The 22,987-nt window shown below is 38.8% G+C and overlaps 1 protein-coding gene across 7 annotated transcripts in view; it reads left to right on the top strand.

Annotated features, from left to right (window-relative positions):
* The window catches only part of NCKAP5 (NCK associated protein 5), a 394,263-nt gene that overhangs the window by 356,720 nt on the left and 14,556 nt on the right, over positions 1-22,987 (top strand). For 4 of the 7 annotated variants that reach the window (XM_049805372.1, XM_049805332.1, XM_049805322.1 and 1 more), the window contains 4 exons: positions 2,690-3,004; positions 5,167-5,303; positions 7,343-7,472; positions 10,561-10,748. In XM_049805372.1, coding sequence (XP_049661329.1) covers positions 2,690-3,004; positions 5,167-5,303; positions 7,343-7,472; positions 10,561-10,748 — 770 coding nt within the window. Of the gene's footprint in view, positions 1-2,610; positions 3,005-5,166; positions 5,304-7,342; positions 7,473-10,560; positions 10,749-22,987 lie in introns of those variants that run through there. The other 3 variants (XM_049805312.1, XM_049805352.1, XM_049805361.1) reach the window with 3 other exon arrangements.

Here is a 22,987-nt window from a genome sequence, read left to right as displayed (position 1 = left end):
ATCGATTAAAACTATTTTTCCTTTTAATTAAATGTGACACTGCTGGTGTGCTCCTCCATCACTCTCCCAATTATTTTGGGAACAGCAGGAGACTCTATTTTCTTGGAAGTATGGCCCTTAGTATTCATTTCTCTTGATCTTATGCCATTGCTTTTATGCTCCGTTCCTAGACATACACAAGGTAACAGTGGGCAAGACAGACTCTTATGTCATTTTAAGAAACATGACCTTAGAAGATAAATAGTGTTAATCTTCCAGTTCACCCTGAGCAAAACAGCTTTGCTGTTTGGTATACATTTTGAGTCCACTTAATTTTGCTATTATAATTCGGGGGGAATGACTTTTTAGTTTCTTAGAGAATGCTCAAAAAGGAAACCACACCACAAAATCATTCAGACTCCCTGTGGAACTGAGTTGCAAAATCATTAACTGTACAGACAGTAGAGGGGAGACTGCTCAGATTTTTGTTTTCAGGATGTTCTTTTCTGTGGTGCTTCCAGTTTACTCCATGTCTCTGCTGAAGAGCTCTGCCTCTCCAACATAACCAGTGTTGCACAAATGTCTTCCTTCTGGTCAAGAGAAAACTAATGGAAGTCCTTTCTTATTCTATATTTTCCTTTATTTACTAACTCTGTCACTGATAGTCAGTTGAAGCAATGCCTGTCCATGAGCTAACACATTGTTTAAGCGTGATTACAGAGTAAATGGCAAAGGCAGACACATAGCATTTTAACTTACTTTTCTGCACTCTGTTATAACCTGAGAGGAACAGCTCACCCACTTCCAGCTAGGCATTTTACTATTCAAAAACAAAACAAAAAATATCTTAGGGGAAGGATAACTAGAGTAAGAGAGTTCAGTGGATGGGATACCTCCCTTTGACGCAGCAGAACCAAATAGAATTCTCTTTTTCACATTTCCTGGATAACCTTCAGCAACTTCTAAAATCATTATGGCACATTAGCTCAAAAATGTGATGGAAGACATAGTTGCCAGCTCCTGTGGCTTCCACACCTTATCTCCTTTTACGTATGGAAAGAAGTAATTGGGATGCAGTAATTGTGTGAGAGAAATCAGAGTCACTTGTTGCCCTTTTAAAAGATAGTGAGTAGTTCATTTTGCTGTTGCAGCTCAGCTAGGCCCTGTAAGGTTAATGTGCTCAGAATGACTTTCAATCTTTCTTTGATCCTGAGTGACGAGGATAACGTAATGAGGACCATGTAAATATAGACTGCTTCTCTTTTGACAAGAACAAGGAAACATAAATAGACATTTAATTTATCTGTAAGTAGTTTCTTACTTGCTATCAAATAAGGCCCATTGAGGTTAAGACTTTAACAGAAAATGACCATGTTAATGTTCTTATTTTGAAAACAAATAGGCAAAGCCTGTAGAGGAAAATATTTCTGAATTTCTGAGAGTATTAGAAACACTGCAGAGATAAAAATCGTGAAAATGACTTGACAGAGGACTGCTAACTACAACAGACTTAAATAACAAATGGGCATATCATAAAAAAAAAAATCAATATTCAGGAACACAGAAAATAGAGATGGAAAAGATATATTGGGTCATATTCTGCATCTCCTGCTAGAGTACAATTGTTCACTGCATTATATCTTTTATGCAGTGTAGCCTTAAATTGTTCAAAGCAAAGAAAATTCCTCTGCTTCCTTTGGGACTGTCTGAAGACCTCACTGTCAAGGGATGTTTCCAGACGTTTAACCTAAATTATGCTCATTTTCCAACCATTAGTGCTGAAGTTCCCTCCTTGGTGTTTATACCTCTCAGAAAGACTTTGCCATCGTAGTCCCTTTGATATTGTTTGCTCATTATACAAACAAAAGGCAGGGCTCTGGAAATCGATAGCGAATGACAGGGCAGGGTGGTGCTGTTACATCCTAGTTGCTAGCATAGCAACATTCACATACCTACACTTGCATCTTTCTCTGTTCCATGGTTAGTGGAGCACTTTTTCAGTAGGCTGAATAAGCTGGAGGGCTATGTGTGACCATACTGCTTCCAAACTGAGTACCTAAGTTACCCCTGTCTGGTGTTGTGTAGGAAAGTGTACACTCACCAAAAACGGGATGTGCAGAACCAGAGCATAACAAGGTAAACAAAGGTATGGCTGTGGCTATCCAAGTTTTTCAGGACGCTCTGAGGGATGGGTATCTCTGGGAAATTCTACAGATCTTAATTTTGTGTAAGAATAAATGATACATTTTGATTAACACCTTCTTGTAAGAGAAACAATTAAGAAAGCAGACGTATGGAGAGGCCAAGCTTATGTAAGAAGGAATACATTACGCTACTCACTCCCTCACATTGGTACTCTCCAGACTTTCTGTGCGCCTTCAAACTAAATAATTTAAAAATTCCAGCTGTAATCACTTTCTAGGACATGCCCTTCTTATTCTTTATCACACTATAACTCCGAAGCAGGCCAATTTCAATGTTTTGGCATCTGTTAGTTAGTGTAATTGCACCTCAAAATGGTATTTCATTGTATTCAGTTAGATGTATTGTGTCCAAAGCGTACAAGTAACAGGTAACAGCAGACTCACAGAATGCAAAATGTTTTTCTTTCCTTGAAACCTTCCCTTGAAGATGCCCTTTTTTCCCGTAGACCCTTTCACTGTCTTTAAATACCAGTGACACCCCATCACACAATCTTCCTGTATCTTAGAGTCTTGCTGCCAGATGAGGACACTGGACAGCGGGATTGGAACCTTCCCCCTCCCCGACTCAGGGAACCGATCTACAGGGCGACACGTTTCTAAGCAAGAACCAACCTCGGGAACAGAAGTCCTTGCACCGTCTGAGCAAGTTCCTCTTTCAGCTCCTTCAGTAAAAGCCAAAACTCTTGAGCGAGAAGTGCCTTCAACAGCTAAGAGCCAGGAGTCTGTGGAAAGCATAATTAGTCACTCAACATCTGATCCGGCCATGACTGCCAAAGGTATACGACCTTTTCAAAGTCGCCTTCCAAAACCAGCTTCCTCAGGTAAAATGTCAATTACACTGAAAATCACATTATTTCTGCCCTGACGTCTGTTTTGATTAGCAGAAGTCCTGTAATAATGACAATTGATAACAGAAATAAATGCAGAGCAGAAGATATTCTTTTCATGAATGCGTAAGGTTAACAAGTTTGTGACCTGAGCCATATGGAAATTTTGTTACACATAATGATTATCTGAGGAAGAAAAATGTGTTAAGTATTTAAATCCTTTTCTCAAGAAACAGTACTTGAAGAAAAAACATATGCCAGCCTTGGAATTTGACTTGAATAAGAAGGCAGATGTTCAGCAATATTCAGGATCAGACTTTGCAGCAAAGTACAAAGCATAGCCATGTTGTGACATAGAAAAGATAAATTCAGAAAGTCTTGCTTTTGAAACCAGATTTAGACTAAAGACTCATTTGGTCTCAGTTCATAAACTCTGTCCCAATGAATACATGGTCTTGACCTCAAACAAGACTCTCAATACTTTACTAAATTACACAACTACATTTCTATGTACGAACATAAAATACTTTACTTTCACTTACCAGCTACGTGTGTGTTTAAACTGTAAAACAAAAGCTGACAAAGGAATAAAAGGGCTAACAATCCAGAAAAATACCAACAAAAAACTTTGTATTAGTAAATAGTTCCATTGAACTCTGTGCAATTTTTTATAAATGCACACTGGCCATTTATATGAATTTTTGAAGGGTTTTGAGTTATTAATATATATGTCAATAACATTAGAAATCATTACATACAGTGTTTATAACAGGATATTTTTCATAGTCGGCATGATAGATACAGTACAAAATGCAGTAAAAGTAATTGGTTTAATGGAGAAGAGTATTGTTTTATCGTGACCGAATGCAGTGTCATGTATTTATTGGGGTTATGGTTGTTAGCACTTTGTCAGCATAAGTATTTATTGCTCCTATAAATGTTGTGAGTGTTTAACTTGCATAAATCTGATTCCATGTAATTAGCATGTGAGGTTAAGTATCAAGTTTAAGCTTAGTTTAAGGCCATCAAATACATGTTCTGCTAATGAGCTGATGTATATTGAGCCTAGGAGGAAAGAAGCCTCTTTTATATGTTCATAAGATGCATAACAGAAGAATTCTAATTAAACATCTTAGAACTTAGTTGATTTAGCAATATTCCCAGTGCAGTATTGTAATGGTATAATAGACTGCAAACACACATTGTATGCTTCATTGCAGACTCCTCTGCTCGTTTCAAATGAAAGCTAAATAAAAGATATTTTAATACTCAGTATTTTTTAAATAAAAGTATTGTTAATTAATGGTACAGCTAAGAAGGTTTCAGAAGAAAAATCTTAGTTATAGATTATATGCTACATGCTTGAATAGCCACATGTGTGACCTCAATTCAGCAGTGTGCTATAGAGTAGAGTCCATGATTAAACACTGTCATTATAACAAATTGAACAGAAACTGCAATCATTGAATTGCTTCATAAGAAGTCAGTAGCAGTAAGATGGTTCTGATCTTAATGCTAATATTCACCAACCTTGTAAGGTTTGTATCTTAATTAAATTGTCATGAAGAGATGTTAAAAAAAAGCAGTATACATCAGATGGTGGGGTCAACTCATTCTTTACTAGAATATTTTCATTCGATTCTTCTCTCCGTCACTTTCTCATCCAAATTACAATTATCACTTTATTTCATATGCACCGTATATCTTCTTTGATGTTCTGATTTTGCATTGTGCAAGTATAGCAAATAAAAAGGCTAGCTGATTGAGAATTTCTGCTAGAAAGGTACTTCTAATTATGTTAACAGACTGTTCTCTGAGAACATAAAATAGCAAAGCAGATCCTACAATGCCTAGAAGTAGTTATTGAATGTTGTTTCTTATGTGAAAGAGTATATATTTTAAAACTATTAAAAGGATTTAAATCCATGACTTCCTCTTCTCTTGTTAACTGGAAAAGGCTTTGGATCAAATTCTGCCACTGTAGTTGTTAGAATTATTCCAGTAAGTTAGTAAGTTGCTCCTTTGAGTAGTAAGATATTATTTGACATAATGAAAGTATCATGACTTGCCCCCAGTTTTTACTGCATTATAATTGAAACACTGTCATGAAGATGCTGATGAGACCTACAATTTAAATAATGTCTCTCTTAATTCAGGAATAATTAACCTTGCAAAGCAGAGTGAACAAGTACCAAGTTCTGTGACCTCTGCCTCATTAGAGCGTACTGAAGAAACTGTGCAAAACAGAAAAGTTCTTCCAGAGTGGACCACCAAGAAAACTACTAAAACAAAGGTATAAGTTAAGTGTCATCTATTAAATGAGATATGTCTTGCGGTGTAAAGAATCAGAAATGGTGAATGTTTTTAATATAGTGGGAAGAGTAACTAGCAATCTAACAGCTACATTTACTTTCTTGCCCTTCTTTTGCAATCTCATTATTTATTAATAATAATAATAATGCAGCACCCAAAGGTACTTTGTCCTCATGGTTTACAAATGTGTTTTAATTAAAAGCCTCACAATCATTTTATAGACAAGGAAACGGAGACCTTTTACCCTGTTTTTCTCTTCAAAAAACTTGATCTTGTTTGTTTGCTTTCCATGAGATTCAGATCTTTTTTTCCCCAGGCCTAGATTTCCTTGTCTGTATGGCTGTGTAGCATGAGCGTTTGAGCAGATGTGCTATGAAAGTATTGTGAAAGGGAAAATACCCTTCTTGCATGTTTCTGTGTGGTTTTGGTTAATCCCTGCAATGATCTGTCTGTCCTTCAATCTTTTCATAACAACTGCAGAAAGAACAAACAGGCAAATGCATATACCTGTGTAAAAGCTATTGCTGATGGTTGTCAAGTTATTCATATTCAGGAATGCCAGGCTGTCAAGCCCCATGAGAAGTACAGGGTCAGCAGGTTAGCAAAGAGAGAAAAAAACTTTATCAAGAATGTGGGCATTAAGCAAGGAAATTGGCAGACACTGCTAGCTAATAAGCCTTACGTTACAAGAGGCTGAAAACATTTTGTTGCATAACTTTTTTGCATGTCTGCTTTATTCACTTATTTACCGACTGGGCTATCTCGCATTTTTGTATGGCCCATGCTCTGGATATTTAGAACAGAAACAGAGAGATAAAATTAGTTGTCTTGTATGTCATTGACAAACTGGTGGTGAATCTTCTGTAGTGCAGCACTGTTGGCTTCCAAGTAACAGCTGTATCGGTGTGGTCTTCACCTTGAGCCAGTCGTGACTGACCATCTCCAGTCCCAAAACTATCTTAACACGATATGTGTGTTACTCCTAATTAGTCTGCCTAGGAGTCAGAAGGTCAGTGTGGGTGTAGCTGGCATGTGAATGTGTCTAAATGGCTTTGGGACTAAAACTGACTTGGTCTCCCAATTTTATGGATATCATCGGTATCTTCAGGTCTGCTCTCCTCTCCACAAGTATGTGCTTCCTGTCAAATGGATGTCCTTCTGCATCAGTTAAAAACTGCAACGTGGATGGGAAGATGGGGAAATTAGTATCACTCTTTGAAAAACAGAATTAAAAACTCTTTTGAGCCATTGATAGGCAGTTGGGGTTAGGATAGTAGGTGGTATGTGTACCTGTAGATGCCATTAACTGAGCGGTATCAGACTTAGCTTCTCCATACCCATTTGGGGGGGTTTATTTACTGAGCTGCTGCTCCTGAAAGGTTTAAGCCTTCAGGCCTTCCATGATTAGAAGCTGTCCAGAGCTCCCAGAAGAAAATCCTTAGCGTAGCTTCCTGAAGAGAAATGGGATAGGAATCAGGTGGAAATTAAGGGCTCTCCGGTACTGTAAGGTAAATGCCGGGACAAGGGACAGGAATTTAGGAAGAATTTAGGATTTACTACTAGAAAGTATGAGTGTTGTCTCCTGGCCATCCTAATTGCCTCTAGAATGGCTTGCCGCAAACCATTTGTTGTGTGATAATTTTATATGTTACAAATACACTTTATTAAACATACTTGAGAAGTTTTAAAATTGAACTTGGCGGATGAAATTATCTGAAAATGTTGGTAGATTTGAAATCTATGTTACAGTGAAAAAATGGTAAAATCTGGACTGTGTCTGCCAGACTAACTCAGGAGACTTACCAGGACTAGAACGTGTTGTTTCCCCTATGTTGGACTGGTGATTACTTACTTGAAGGAGAAGTGGTTAGTTAAACTGGTAATGCAGACTTTTTTCCAGTTGAACTATTCATTTATACTGCATGATGAATATAAAACGTTCCACTCCTAATACGATCTTCGGCATTATTTTGATATATATGCATCATCTGAATGATTGAAATACCCTTATTTGTACAGGACAGAGCTCTGAGAGTATGCACTTATTCTGCAAGCAGCAGTGACACTGAACTGGAGCCAGAGTATGAAACAAATTATTTTAGAACTGCAGAGGAGACTTTTGTAGAGTTAACAAAGAACAACAAACAAGGTAATTGAAAATTTGTACATAAAATTGTGCATCCCTCATCCCCAGTCTGACTCAGCAGCAGATAGTGTCCTTCATTGAACTTTCTGTCTAGTTTTCACTTTCTAACCCCTGTTCTTACTTCAGTCTAATTTTCCATTAGCTTTTTATTACTTTTTGCTTTTTATTCTATGTGTGTATCTTTTTTCCCTCTCTTCCACAGTTTTTGCTGGCAGGGGCTTAACTTGTAGGTTTTTGTGTGTAAATCACTGCAGTGTAAGTAGAAAGAAGTCTTCTGTTACATTGTTACAAAATTTAAAAGGTGACTGTAAAGATAGCTTCCCGTTTTTTCTTTTTAATTATATTAGCCAGTTGAAATAACCCAATGATCAAGGCCATAGTTTTCCAACCTCTCTATCAAAGTGATGTTGGTTATGGTGCCATAGTGAAGTCTCTCTCATTGTCCGTCGTGTATACACTTGCCATTTTCAAGTATCAAACCTTTTTGCGAGAATTGATGGCAATTTGGAATTTACTGAATTCCAGTAGATGAAAACACATTAAGTGAAGTTCTTGAGATAATAGTTTTCTGTGTGTTTAATAACCCAGGAAATTGTTGTCTTGTCTTGACCACCAGCTTCCTGTGCTGCAAGCCCCCTTTCAGTGCAGATGTGTGCCCTCTGGGAGGGGGAGGAGAGTGTGGCCCGCATCCTTGCCTACGCAGCCGATGGCTTCCCTGCAGGAGATAAATTCTGGCAAAGTGCAAAGGCCAGTGCGAGGTCTCCGCACCACTGAAGCCCTGAGAGCTTAAGCGGTACTTCAGTGATTCATAGGATTTGTGCTGACCCTCTGCACAACAGTGAGCTTGACCTAGCAGAGATTAGCACCTACAGTAGATAGCACAGTGATGAATGCATTAAAAATGCTGGGGATGGCTAGATACTGTCAACAGACATACTGTGTGCTCTTTAGGGTCTGCTGGGAGTTGGACTTAAACATTTGGCATTTTCAGAGCTAATCCTTTTTTTGTGATTCTACCAGAGAGCAAGTGGAGTAGGAAGCTAGGACCGTTTATTTACATACTCCTGTAACTTTGTATTTTTAATATGTATGAAATATTGGGAGTCATTTAACTCAGCCCATAAACACTTCTTTTTATAGATTTTGTTTTTTACAAATCATGTTCTAATACAAGAAAGACATGTTTTGTTGAAGAGGTAGATAAGCATTTTCTTCTGTATTGATCACAATTTGCAAAAAAAAGGATTTTATCGTGTGCAAGCAGTTGCATTAAATGGCAGCAGGTTCCAAGTTTAGTGATACCTAAGCATGACTTGAAGTCACCATTTTGTGTAGCAAATCATGAATTTTGTGTATATGCCTAACTTTTGGGCTACTAACAGAACTAAAATTCATAATTGTGATTGAGACAAATAAAAAAGAAAATTAAAAAGCATTATTGCAAAAGTATTTCTGCTGTGGCCATTCCTTATGGTCAGGATTTCTGTTCTGCACTCTATAAATGCAGTTCTCGCATCGTATTAATAACTTTATTCCATTCTGTGTTCAAAGATTGTAGCTTCTTTATGCACACAAGTGATACAACCTCAAAACATCCACAAGCGGCTGAGGCAGGGGCTGCAGCAAACCAATTCATAAAGATTACTTTTATATGTATAGATAATTATATTTATTAGATGAGTCCCCAAAACATTAATGAACTCCCACTGCTTGCACAATTACAATGTTGGAGTGAGTTTAGTTTTCCATTTATGAGCAGAGAACAGAAAGACCAAGAGACTGAGTGCCCAATGCAAAGGCTATTAAAAGTCAATGATAAGACCTTCATTGATTTAGTGGGCTTTTGACGAGACTCCCAGTACACTGCCTAATGTTACAGAGAAGGTCAGTAGAATAGCAGGGAATAAGCCAAATATTCCAGGTTCTTCCATTTCAACCATGAAAATGTTTTGATTACAATTTCATGAAGTTTTTATCCTGGTGCGATTCTGTTGGAAGCACTGGAGGCAGAGGCTCTTCTAATGCTATAGGTTATAAGGTAGAGTTGAAGTTTGTGTAACAAGATGTGTGAGGAAAGAAGCTAATGATCATATAAGCCTCCATCTCCTGTGCATTTTCATGAAGCTGCAGAAAATTTCTTTGGTTTTATTTTGATATTCTGAATGAGTTTTCAGCCTTGGACTTTGGAAACTGAGGTTTTATTCCTAATGTTCTTGTATGATCAGTATGATCCTGAACAAATGGGTAGGACCTGTTTCTTACCTTAATAGTGTGGTTTTTGTACTGTTGTACTCATAAGCTAAAAATGTAGTGAAAAGGAAAGAAGTATCGAATATAGTCAAACTGAAAGACACGCTAAAGGAACTTAGCACATCTGCCATGTAAGGCTATTAAGAGAGAAGAACAAAAACTTAGAGGAAATAAATAAGTAGAACAATCCCCCCAAATTATCCATCTCATCTATAATTAAAAAAGAAAGGAAATTAATTTCTGGAGAAAAGGAGGCTGAGGCGAGACCTTATCACTCTCTACAACTGCCTGAAGGGGGGTTGTAGTGAGGTGGGTGCTGGTCTCTTCTGTCAGGTGGCTGGTGATGGGATAGGAGGAAATAGCCTCAAGTTGCAGCAAGGGAGATTTAGGTTGGATATTAGGAAAATTTTTTTTACTGAGAGGGTTGTCAGACATTGGAACAGGCTGCCTAGGGAAGTGGTTGAGTCACCATCCCTGGAGGTATTCAAAAAGCAAGTAGGCAAGGTACTCCAGAACATGGTTTAGTGGGCATGGATGATGGTTGGACTCTATGATCTTGAAGGTCTTTTCCAGCCTAAATGATTCTATGATTCTATGATTCTAATTCTGGCTGTCTCATACCATCTCCTTCACCTTGAATATTAAGTATAAACAGTCCCCTGTATATGCATTGATTGGGGAGTTAGGAGCTAGTATGTTAATGCTTTTAGTACATTGATTCCAGATACCTTAAAACATTTGAAATATATTTAAAAATTGTAAGATTACATTACAACGTATGTAGACTGCATGTCATCAATTAAATATGCCATAACGATATTATTTTTAACATGTCTTACAGCTGAGCAGGAAAAACAAAATCAGAGAAAGTCATTTCTGCGGAACCCGATGTCAATCTTGGATTTATACCAACACAGTCTCTATGGCCATTTTGGAGAGGATGGACCTGAACAATTAACACATTACAGTTTAATTGAGCAGCTGAGTGGAGCTTCCAGCAAAGACAGCATGGGCAAGGAGAGTCCAAGTGTGAGTTACTGTGATTTTTATATTACTTCTCATTTTCTTCATGATTATTTTTATTTGCCTCATTTTTTCCTCAGTGTGTTGATTGATTACAAAAACCAGGCAGACTTGAAGAAAACAGCATGACCTGCAGAAGTGTAAAGATCTAAGTATTTTTAGAACAGAATGTTACATTCTGATGCTCACCTGTCATAGAATTAGACTTCCAAAATTGACAAGTAGAGTCAGGCTAGCACTAGCACCCTACCATTAGAGAGGAGCTGAAATTTAAGGCTAGCAAGAAAACACAGAATTTATCTTTTAAGTCTGCTCCTTCACATATAGTTAGATAATATGTATAGCACAACATGTAGTAAGTGACTTAAACCTCTGAAGTAGTATTCCTGAAAATTCAAATAGAACTATGCTATGGAAGTCAGCTATCTTCTGGTCTCTTTTGAAATAACACTTAGTGTTAGCTCTGGAACTACTGATCTGAGGGTTTTAAACATTATTTTGATGAAGATCAGCCCTGATCTGATTGGTGGATCTTGACGCTAAACTGAAACAAATTTGTTTTTTCCGCTTACTTCATGTGAATCTACTTGCTATTTCTGTCTCTAAAAACATTGAACCTGACATCATGCAGTCTCAACAATCCTGAAAGGCAACATCTTAACCTGCTCTTTTCCTCCTCTTTTGTCATGCCTTCTCCTCTCATCCTCACACTGCTTTCTCACTTTTTCTCTCCTTTGCTCTAACAAGCCTATTTGTTTGAAAATAGAGCCACCCAGCCATGATCCACTGTAATCATTTTGCCTCCATGTTCATTCACTTCCCCAACTCTTCTTTTTAAATACAAGCTCTTTTGTTTCTGTGTGTAATGCTCAGCACTTTTGGGGTATGTTACAGTATAAACAAAGGCAGTAGCAGAAAATAATGAATGAGCTGCTGTTTTGTAGCATACTGGTGTAGTTCATAAGTGAAAAAGAATTTTTATCTCTTCCCAGACACCAGTATTCAGCTTCAGAAAAGTACTGTGCATTGTAACTTTAGAGGTGATTAACCAAAGTTAGTCTTACAGCTTTCAGGAATCTGGGCCAAACGTGCAGAAGGAACGTGTGGAACAAACTGGCAATGGCCCTGTTTATTTCAACTGCTGCCATGAAAGCCCCGCTTAATTGAATATTAAATTGACTCACAAACTTCAAAAGAAAAATCCTGAAATGTATCTGCCTTGTTTCCCAATCAAACAAATTTCACTAGTACCCAGAATATGATTCAATTTTAATATATTTGGGTTGTATTAGAAAGAACAATTTTAAAGTATCTGGCTTCATAGTTGGGAAGAAGAAAAGGAAAAAAAAAGTAGCAGAGGCGTATTGAAAAGGATGCATGAAGGAAAATAATTTGAGCATCCACTTAATCCCTCATCTTGAACATCTAGAAATTCATAGCTTAATTATGCAGATGAGATGAATTATATATGTATGTATGTGTGTATGTATATATATGAAAATATATGAAAATCAGTTCTGCCTTCTGAAGGCCAAGGTCTTTTGCTATTAACAGAGCAATTAGATTTGGTTCCACTATAGAAAAGCGGCTCAGAGTTGCATCTACTTTGAATTCATTCTTCTTGTGCATTTCTTGTATATGACATCTCTGCAATGTGCCCAATCAGCACCAAAACTTAAACAAAACTCATTGAAATAGCCTTAGGATCCTTGTAAAAATCCATCATTAAACTAGAAGGCAACAGGTACAACTCAGCACTAGCATTTTTCATGCATTATTTTGGGGGGCTTTTGAGATCACTTTTTGAGGATCTGAAATAGCTCTCAAAACAGCATTGCCTCTCGGTGAACAGTGAAAGCTCAATAAAGCGCTAGAGATTTCCCTATTAGTATTAAACTTTTCAGAATGACAAATGAGAAGCAGTAACCATGAAAAGCAGGTTGCCCTGAACTCCTTGTTTGAACCAGCATGGCAAATTTTTCTGAGCTGTGATTTGTCCACCCCGAGAAGATCCACAGTCTTGTTTAAATTAGAAGTGTGTGATCTGGAACATTACCCACAAAAAAAGAGGGACATCAGAAACTGAGGCACTTGTGGGCAACAACTCTAAAAAAAACAAGATAAATTGGGGGTGGGGGGGGGGGGTGGGAGGGGAGGAATGCAGCTTTCATGCAGAATATTTGGCATTTTGGAAAAGGAAATGCTATGTGCTTTGAATTTCATTCCCAAATGGTGTGCGTGAAGCCTTTTAAAAAAAAAAAACAACCAAGTGTCGTGATGAGCAGAATGAGTTTACACTGCTTGTCAAAAGAGCAGTGTGCTGTATCAGTCCCTCAGCCCAATTAAATTGGCCTGTACAGCACCAGTAAGATAGTGACTTCAGACTGGGAGCTCTAATGAGGCGTTCTGGCAGGAAGCTCTGTTAACCCAGACTTACTGTCATTTGAATTGTCTCCTTCTCACCGAACACATTCACCAGCATTACCCCCAAAGTACATACACAAGTTTTATCAGCAAAAAAGTATTGCACAGGAGTTTCAGAAGGGAGACAAACAATGGGCAATTACTATGATAAAGGAACACTGAATGGACAGTTTGAGGAATCAAAAAAGGCTTTTACATGTTGAAAGGAGAAATACTTATTGTTCTGGTTTCTTATCTGCCACGTCTTAAACAGCATCCTGGTTAAATTCTCTTGGCACTAAGACCAATTTTATGTTATATTTGTTTTGACCTCGGAAACATATTCTGAAATGGTGTCATCCTTTTGTACACTGCAGAATTTTGGACAAGAAAAACAAATCACAATTTCAAAGAAAGGAGTAAGATGCATTGAATCATGGACATAAAACTTTCACTTAAATTAACAGCCATGGTGTAGTTTCCTCGTGGGATTTTCAAAACAAGAAACAATAATTTTTATATGTATCAAGTAAATTAATTTTAACTGAACAGTAACTTTCTGATTTAATAAAACATATGCAGCACCTGATCCAAAGTTCACTGCAGTCAGCCCATGGGAGACACCTATTCAGTGAGGCCTGCATTAAACAGCCGTTCCTCTTCCTTGTAGCAGTCACTGGTAACGCCTTGAGCAGTTTGCTGACGTCATGATTGCTACCATATTTGTGCAATGAAAAAATTATTTCACTTTTCAATTAATTTACTGCTTAGACTTTAAAAGCTCAGGGATTTATTTTTTCTTATAAGAATTCAGAAAACAAGATAAATTTCCATCAACGAGGCCCATTGTTTATTAACTTATGATCAGACGAGAACCAACACAAGTTTACTGTCTTCTGTGTTCCCTTGGAGAAGTAACTGAATTGGTCAAAAATTTTATTACTGAATCTGAATCTTCCTTATGATCCCAAAGCATCATAAAAAATATGTTTTCCTCTCTGTCCTTAATCAACCATCACATACTTTTTTTCTATAATACAGCCTTTCTTGTTTTCTTTTGTCCCTATATATTGCTCAATTTGAGTCGCCATCAAGGCTTGCTTGTATTTCAAGGCATGACTTGAGCACTTTAAAGAAAACATCCTGCATGGAAGGGGTTGGTACCCATCACAAGCTTCTAAATCTTCCTGTTTTCCCTCAGTTGTGATGATATACCTGAGAAATCTGACATTTCTGGCACAGTTAAAATGTTAACTACATCAGCAGTTTAACTAGGGGCCTCATTTAATAAAAGAGGCTTGTATGTGCAATGTGAAGTTACGGCCTTATTCAACATGGCAGAGTTTGTATGTGTTGTACAGATGATTCATGAAGGAGATCAAATGCTCAAATCACCATGTCTTGCAATTCAAGTAGGTATTAGAGCTTGCTGGCAACTACAGGAAAAGGAAAAATTTGGCTGCACTTACAAATGGGACTGACGTGGCGGCATTCCCAGATAAACTCAAGGTTTTTTACAGCTGAGTAAGCTGATCGGAAGTTAATGCTATATGATCGACTCATTGTGCTCACAAGCCTTCTAATGCATCGTATTAACAGAGGGGAATATCCACAAAAGGACTAGAAACAAGAATAAGAAAGTTTGGTAATTGTAGAACACTTAACCATCCTCAAGGACCCCAGAGCATTAAGCTGGTACTATACAGGATGTTCCAGCACTCCTGAATTACAGCAATAGTTAAAGCAGCCTAGACACCTCTGCAGGCTACACTAAACAAGAGTAAGGGGGGGGGGAAGAAAGGCATGAGCTGCTTCTGCTTGCATCTTGTCTCCTAGAGAGATCAGTAAGTCTTAAGCTAAGGCATGAATTGGCAGCACACAGAGCACTTTGCACTACTGCTTACCTATTTAGGCAGCTGTTGGAGAATGTGCCAGCAAAGTCTATGTGCCTGATTTGGGTTCTCTGAGTCACTTTCTGAAGGTGCCTTATCCTCTCTGAAAAAGAGAAGTTCTTAGGCTCTTAAATGAGCCCCTCTTAAGAGACTCTCCATATTTAAATGTCTGAAGTAGTTCCAGGGAGACCGTGTGCACTCTGCTTTCACAGAGAACTCACTTTTTGCACATTACCAGATAGGCTTAGGGAGGGATTCTGCTTATTACATGTGAAGAAGCCTAAGATAATGATTTGGGTCCAATTAGCAGTTGGGAAGAGCTGCATCCTAAGAGTTTAAAGTGGGAAAGAGGTATTGACCCGTGGAACTACTTGCTTCCTTGCCTTGACCAGAGAAAGGGAGCCTATGCAGCTTGCTTATACTGAGTACCAAACTTTCAACCCAAAGTTAGCAAGTTGAACGTTGACCCAAGCTTGCCTCTGTGGGGAACTAGTAAAAAGCAGCTATTGTAGCTACCCTTTGTATTTTAGAGAGTGAAACTGCATCTCAGTGCACCCTCAGGTGAGCACTAAATAATTACCTTGCTTATACTTTCATAATAACAAGCGTCCTGCAGCTGGGGCAGCACTGGGTGATATTTGGCTAGTTGCTTGGTCTCAGGATCTCAGTTTCACTGTCAGTACATTGGGGACAGCAATACCAATCTCATGTCACAACCAGAAAGAAAACAGCAAATGCTCTAGATGACCTAGGTCTTAGCTTGTTTTGTACAATGTGTGTGTTACTGCAAATATATAATTTGAAGCAACTCGTACAAATTTTTATACTAGGAAGTAATAGAAGATAGAAGGGGTCCCTTGTCAATAAGGGAAAGTATCTAGATGGGCTGGATCAAATCCAGGAATTAGTGGACTATGGATTTCTGTGTAGTGATTGTATAATTCAGTTTACTATGTATCAAGCACAGAAACCTCACCTCGTCTTTGCTATTTTCCTTGCCAGAGTTAAGAGAGAGGAAGATGATGAGGTGAGGAGGGAATCAGTTATATTTCCATTCCTAGCCCTGATGAACCTCAGATGTTAAGGAAGATATTGCTATTGTACAATTTCAAGACGGGGAATAAGTCTGCAGACTCATTCACCTGTCTCATGTGTTTTAAGATCAATGCTTTTCTTTCCTGTAAGGAAGTAGTATATGAAATCATTGTATGTGTTTAGGGAGGTGGTCTATTAATGTAGACATTAGGTGATGCCAGCCTAGAACCAGATGTTCTAATTCAGGAAGGATCAGATATCCTTTCATCCTCCTTGTCACAAAAACTGAAAATAACATTTGCTGTATTTATGCTTTTGTATTAGACCTTCAAAACTCATGTCATGTTGGGACAGGGTGTGTATAGAGGATCCAGCAACAGTTTTATAAAGAGCAGTGTTACAAAGGGAGAGTAAACTACCCAGCAGACTCGTATGTCCATCTAGGACTCAGAACCCCTGTTTTGAAGGCAGAGCGAACTACGTCACCCAATGAAATGGAGCACGTTCAGAGCACCGAGCTCAAATTGGCTGGGACCCAAGCCAGAAGTTTCACGGTGGTGTAAAGCCACGCAGACGTACCCCACTCAGGTCGGAGTGCAGTCTAGTCATGGCAGCCCTGAAGTGGCCCAGCTTGGGGTAGGCTACCCCTGAGCTCACTTGCCTCGTGCGTGCTTGCTCCGAGCTGCCCTGACCCCTGCCTCCAGAGCTGGTGCTGCCGGGCAAGGTCGTTTCTGTCTGTGGCCACCGCGGGGAGGTCACTGAGAGCGCTTGCACGAGGCCTTACTGGGCACGGACTGCACTACTGAAATATAGCCGCTCTCCGCAGCACAGCCCTCACCCCATTCCCCAACCGTGGTACGTAGGGGGGTCTTTAAGCTACACGTTTCCGTTTGTCAAAATTGTCTCAATAAAATTTACCCACTGACAGGCTTGGGGCTGCGAGACCTCCTTTCTATTTAATCAAAGGTTTTTGATTCTCAGATGAATGATGCAATACTTGTTCCGTCAAAGTGAAGACTGTCTGAGTAATTACCCAAGTTGATGTAAGATCTATTGTCAGGGGAATTTTGTAGGAGTATTTGACAACGTAAGTGACAAAAACCACAGGAGCATGATCTGATAAGAAAACAGATTTTACCATACCACCCATGGGAGTAGTAGAGAATTAAAAATATTTTTTCTAGCCTCAAGTCTGAGTCAACTCATGTGGGGAAATGTGAGATTAGAAATAGGCTAGGATGTCTCCAGACATCAACAAATCCCACGTCTCTGCATGTTTTTTTCCCCTCCATAGGGCAAGTTCACATTCCAAGATCTGCTACCGAGCCTTATATTCCTAATCAAGTCTCATTGTTTCTAGTATCTTGCCATCAAAGTTGCCTCCAAAAAGTAAAGTGAAGAGACAGCAAAACAAGCAATTTGAAGACTGCTAGGCAGTCTCCTGGGACCAAAGTCTCACTTGACGTGTATCACTTAAAAGAAATGTTGTGTAGTGTGGAAGAACATTCTTACAGTTAGCCTGAGGAACTAGCTTGGCAACAATAAAAAGCTGCAGTTATACAGACACTCATTTCTCTCCCTGTGCCTTCTAGGTGAAACAACTGAGGCTTCTTACACTGCTGAGAGTTTTAGTAAAAAATCATGCAGTCGAGAGTGGCTGAGCAAGGAGGATGATAACATTCTCCGTAACTTTTTTAAGTTTTTAAAAGGCTTTGGCAAGGCAAAACGACATTTGGAAAGCAGAGTCCGTCAGAGAAAATAACTTTTTTAATGGTATGCAAGGGATATTTTTAGGAAAAACATACCCTAAAAAAAAATGGAAGCTGTTATCTGCTGATAGAGTTCTGCTTCTAGCACTAATGGACTCAGCAGTTTTAGTACTGTGCCACCAAATCCCATTCTGACTAGCCCTCCAGCTGGTGTAAAAGTTCTCTCTATTTTATGTTTGGTTAGTGTATTTATGGGGATGGGTAGGTGGCGACATTTTAACTCAAATATCTTTTAGCACAGAGTCTTAAAAGAGTATCTGGATATTGGTGAGGGACAGAAAGTCTTTAGCATAGTACAGCAGGCTGTGTGGCATTTAAAACACATGGTGTGCAAGGCTAGCAGGAGAATAGTTTGGATGTGAGTTTCAGAGAAGACGCGGAGGAAGTGAAAAGCTGTAGCTACGGGAGGAAAGTTAAGGACTTGAAGCATCACTGGCATGTAGGTGCAGTTCTAGTGCCTATGGCACAGTGTCATGTAACGCTAAATCCCCAAGTAACTCACAGCACCGAGTGAAGTATGCCTGTGTGGTTTGTCGAGTGCCAGATGCAGATGTGTGGGCTTGTCTGATTGAAGGCAACACACTGAGCTGTCCCGTGGCCACAGCTGGAGTGTTGTGCTTACTGAATATAACCCCTTTAGCACTGCAAGGAGGGAAGAACTTCGCCCTTTTTGAGTGGAAAAACTTGGTCACTGGAGCAGAAACCTCATATCCCACCACCTCAGCAAGTAATTTCAAATTACAGAGAGAACCTTGTCTTTTCAGCACATAGGAGCTGCATAACCACATTACACACTGGCCCAGATGTCACAAAAAGTCCTGCAGCTCGTTTGCTGGAGTCCCTGGAGGAGCGGTCCAAAACTGCTCGTGTACAAATGCCCAGAGCAACGCAGAGCTGTACAGAGCTAATTTACAGTGAGCCTGCCTGGGCACAGAGTTAGCGCAGCTCCTTATGGCCCGGTTACTCCAGGCCATTTCGCAGCCGGGCTGAGTAGCTGAAATAAGCGGGGTTGCTCCCAGCCCACCCAGCTCGCTCACTGATATCTTCACATCACGCTGCACCGTGCTTTGCAGATACACCCTGAGCACTATAATGTCTATTTGGCTGTATAACTGAAGATTACATACGGTGTAAGTAGGTAGATCCTTTAGTCTAATAAGAACCAAAAGTACATATTGAATAAAAGTATCATTTGCTAGTGATTTCCCTGAGTGGAAAATGTTCTGAGCTGTTTTTCAGAGGTTTGACAGATGGAGCTGCTGTGATTTGCAGCATGGCCCAGAGTGCACTAATGTTTCTGCCATTCGTAACCAGACATTCTTCAGTCCTCCATCTTTGGAAATAAAGCTTTAGGTTTCATTTCTCTCTGTGTTGAATTGGAATATTATAATACTACTGTAGGCCAAAATGGAATTCATGGCACATTAACAGCAACAAATGATAAATATTAGTAAGCTTGTGAGATAGTGTAATTGTTGTAATGGTAGAAATTATATTAGTAATAAAAGAAAAAGCTAAAAAATAAATTGGATACAATAAACATTGGATTGACTCAATCAAGATAGGAGCAGTAGGGCAGAGAGGTATTCAGCGAGCTGTTTGTTTTCTGAAGCTGGAAGATATTTTGTCTCCAAGAGGACCATCTGATTAGCAGAGTTAAATGAGATGAATAATGCTGTAATATTTTTGTGAATTGTTTTTCCAGCTGAAACTTGCCTTCCCCATCTATAACAGTGATATGTTTTGCATAAAGCACTCCAACATCATGCAGGGAAGGGTAGGAAATGACTGATCTTTTAGTATGAAAGTTCCATTCTGAGCAGAATACATGAGGAATAGGTTACACAGCTGATGGTAGCAGGAACTGTAGCAGTATGCTGAAAATATGTTCGCCGAGTATTTCTTTTTTTACGAGGATGCTTTTCCTTTTCATATGTACACAGAAAATAATATCCTAATCAACATACTCTTTGAAACAAAGGTAAATTTTATGTCAAATATCGGCAAAAATCATATTGAAATAAGTTGCAGGTGTTTAGAGTTTGTTCCACAAGCTGTTTTCATGTCCCCAAAGTGATTTACCTTTTATTTAAATGAGAAGTTATACTGGATTTTGTGCAATATGACACACAGATTGTCTAAATCCTTAAGAAAAATATTGGTTAAATATTTTTTGCAAACTTGAACACTCTACTTCATAGCAAGTCCCAAAGTGAAATATTTTATTTCTTACTGTATTTTTAGGCCCTGGTACATGAATTCCAGGCCTTGTGCAGCATCCCTATTATTTTAATGGAAAACAATATTTGTATTTGGTAGGAGAAACAAACATGGGATTTAGCAGACTGATTAGCAATAAGTGACACAGGGAAGTTTGTAAGATATACCTGTGTAATTTAAATGTCTCATTATCTTTCACAAAGGCTAAGAAGAATGATAGAGGTTTTCATAGCACATGTCAGAGTCCCCCCAGCCTCAACTGCCCATCAATCCATCAACGACTGAGACACATCCCTATAGCTCCACTCCCGTTAGTGCTGCCCTCTCTGGAATACTCCATTCTTTGCCTGATCCTTAGTAGAGGCCAGTAAAACTTTTACATACTATAAAAAGCTGTAGCCTTAAGAACTTGCCTTAACTACTCTAGTGTTATTCTCAGCAAATACAACCCCAAGTGATTATTTGAAGACTTATCTGAATAATTGCCAGTCAAACGTTTAAAAGTGATTTTTCTGACATCCTATTACATATGCACATATCCTATGGGTTATTGTATGCTCTGTAAAGCATACCGTAAAACAAGACCTCAGATGGATTTGGATGGATGAAAAGTGAAGTGGAAGTGGGTGGGAATGAAGAAATTAAATATGAATATATTATATTGCTGAGGATTATAAAATAAAAATGTTAATCATGCAGTAATAGTCTAGGATATTTCTTATAACAGAGTGCCTGAGCTGCACCAAGACACTGTATCTGCAGAAAAGTTACCAGATTGGGAAACATTGGTAACACGTGTAGTAAGATGCAAAGCAGATTTGGAATGTAAGAGCTTTTCAGACAATGCCTGAAACTGAGGAACAGAATTAGCTAAGCAGCCAGCACACACTTCCTGAACACTGTTGGAAGAATTATTTTGTCCTGCATAGCCTAACTGGAGAGTCGTTTGTGGCCCCTAATCAGTAAAAATATAGGCCAGTTTTTTCAAGCTTCATTTCCTAATGGCTATGCCTAAATTCATATTTAGACATTTCAGCTGCCCAGTTTTCAAAGGTGCTAGAAATCTGGAGCTTTTGCTCATGTCTCTGACAGATTCACGTATTTGGATCCTGTGAAAATCATTGTGTTTATATACGTGCTCGAAAATTGGTTTAGATATTCTCCCTCTATCTGGCAGAATTTCAATCTGTAGCATCCTACTTCTGTACATTGGCTCTGTGGGCAATGTCATGGAACATCAGCAGACATTTTCCCCTGAGTTAAAAGGAAGGCCAAATACTGTGTATTTTTTAATCTGGTGCTACAATGTTACAGTTAAGATCATATCATAATGAAACTCTTTAATATTTTTAAATGCATTTCTTACTGCATTTTCCATAACATTAGTGTATGAGAAACTGGAAAGTGCTAAAACTTAAATCTGTATCATTTTACAGAATATTTTTATTATTGCTATTATTGAAACACCATCGTTTCTTTTCATGCTTCTGAGAACCACTATAATAAGCCAGGGTACCAGAGAGTTCAACATTTATAATACAGCATTTCTATAAATAAAATCCATTGTAAAAACATGGATTCTGTATTATGACATCATTAGCAGCACAGTGGTGAAAACAGAGACAGCAGAGCAAGCCAAAAACCAGCAGGCACCATCTAAAAGAGCTGCATAATGTAGAGAGCTGTAGCTTTTCTGCTTAACTGCTAAAGACTGAATAGTCTTTGGAGGTGCTGTTTGTTCATGGTAGTTTCATCACTTATAGCGGTTATACTAGAAGATGAAATGTCTGGCTATGTAGGAAATAGAGGTATGAAGACATTTATCTTGTCTTGTTCCACAAGGCAAATACACTCGGGTTTTTTTCCTCACATTACACAAAAACTACTTGGTTGCTCAATTTGTATGTTTTCTAAGTGGAAAGGGGGCTAATACTGATGGCACCCACTACTGTCACATGCATTCCATTTAGCTCAGCAGTGTCCTTCTGTTCCTGTGAAAGTGGGAACCCACGTGCTCTCCACCACAGCCAAAAACTTCGATACCAAGTAGGGAATGCTCTGGACTTGGGATTTCAGGCATCTCCTTCCATTCCTGTGGGAGATAGAGCTTCTTTTGCCTCCATATCCTGTTCTTCCAGAAGGTTGTAAGGCATGGCGTCTGGATATCAAAGGATAGAAGAACCCAGATTTATGAAAGCATCATTATATAGGTAATTACCATTCATATTTACTCAGGGACAGAAAATACTCGGTGTCCACAGGTGCTGGGACACAGGGTGTGAACAGAAACATCTCCATAGGCTCCATAGGCTCTGGATAGCAGAAAACTCCTGAGCTTTTACACAGGGCAGTCCAATAGAAATAAAATCTTAGACAGTTCCAATTGATATATCAGAGTCTGGCTTGCTGTTGCTGGTGGCATTAGCATTTGCTAACCTGTGCTAAGCCAATTTTGTGAGACAGTTGGGAGTTTAACAAACCTATTTCAGATTGTATTTTGGAAGAATCTCAAGCATGGGGGAAACTGGTCATGTTCTGTTCATTGCAGCAGATGGTATCCCATTTGGTGTTTGTTAGCTTTGTTTGCAGCTCAATATTTTGTTTCTAGGGGAACTCAGTAAGTTAAATAATTTATCTCTCTAATGCATCAAGAGTCTGATCCAAAGTCTACTGAAGTCAGTGCAAAACATTTGATTAACTACCACATACACTGGATAAAATGCCAGGTCTTGTATGTTGAAGAGCGTTTCAGATGCTCTCTAGTGAGAATGATACAGGCCTCTGTCTTCCCATGGAGAATTTTTTGCCTGCAAAGAAAGAAATACTCAAACAGTGACAAAAAGCTTAGCAGTTAAGAGTGCAGGACTGTGGAGATCAGGGTGATGTTCTGGCTGACTGTCTAAATTGCTAAAACTCCCTTGCTATT

The sequence above is a fragment of the Accipiter gentilis genome, chromosome 1 (assembly GCF_929443795.1).
Source record: "Accipiter gentilis chromosome 1, bAccGen1.1, whole genome shotgun sequence".
In the NCBI taxonomy this organism is placed as follows: Eukaryota; Metazoa; Chordata; class Aves; order Accipitriformes; family Accipitridae; genus Astur; species Astur gentilis.
Note: the sequence above shows the minus strand (reverse complement) of the source record. Positions and strands in the feature narration are given on the sequence as shown.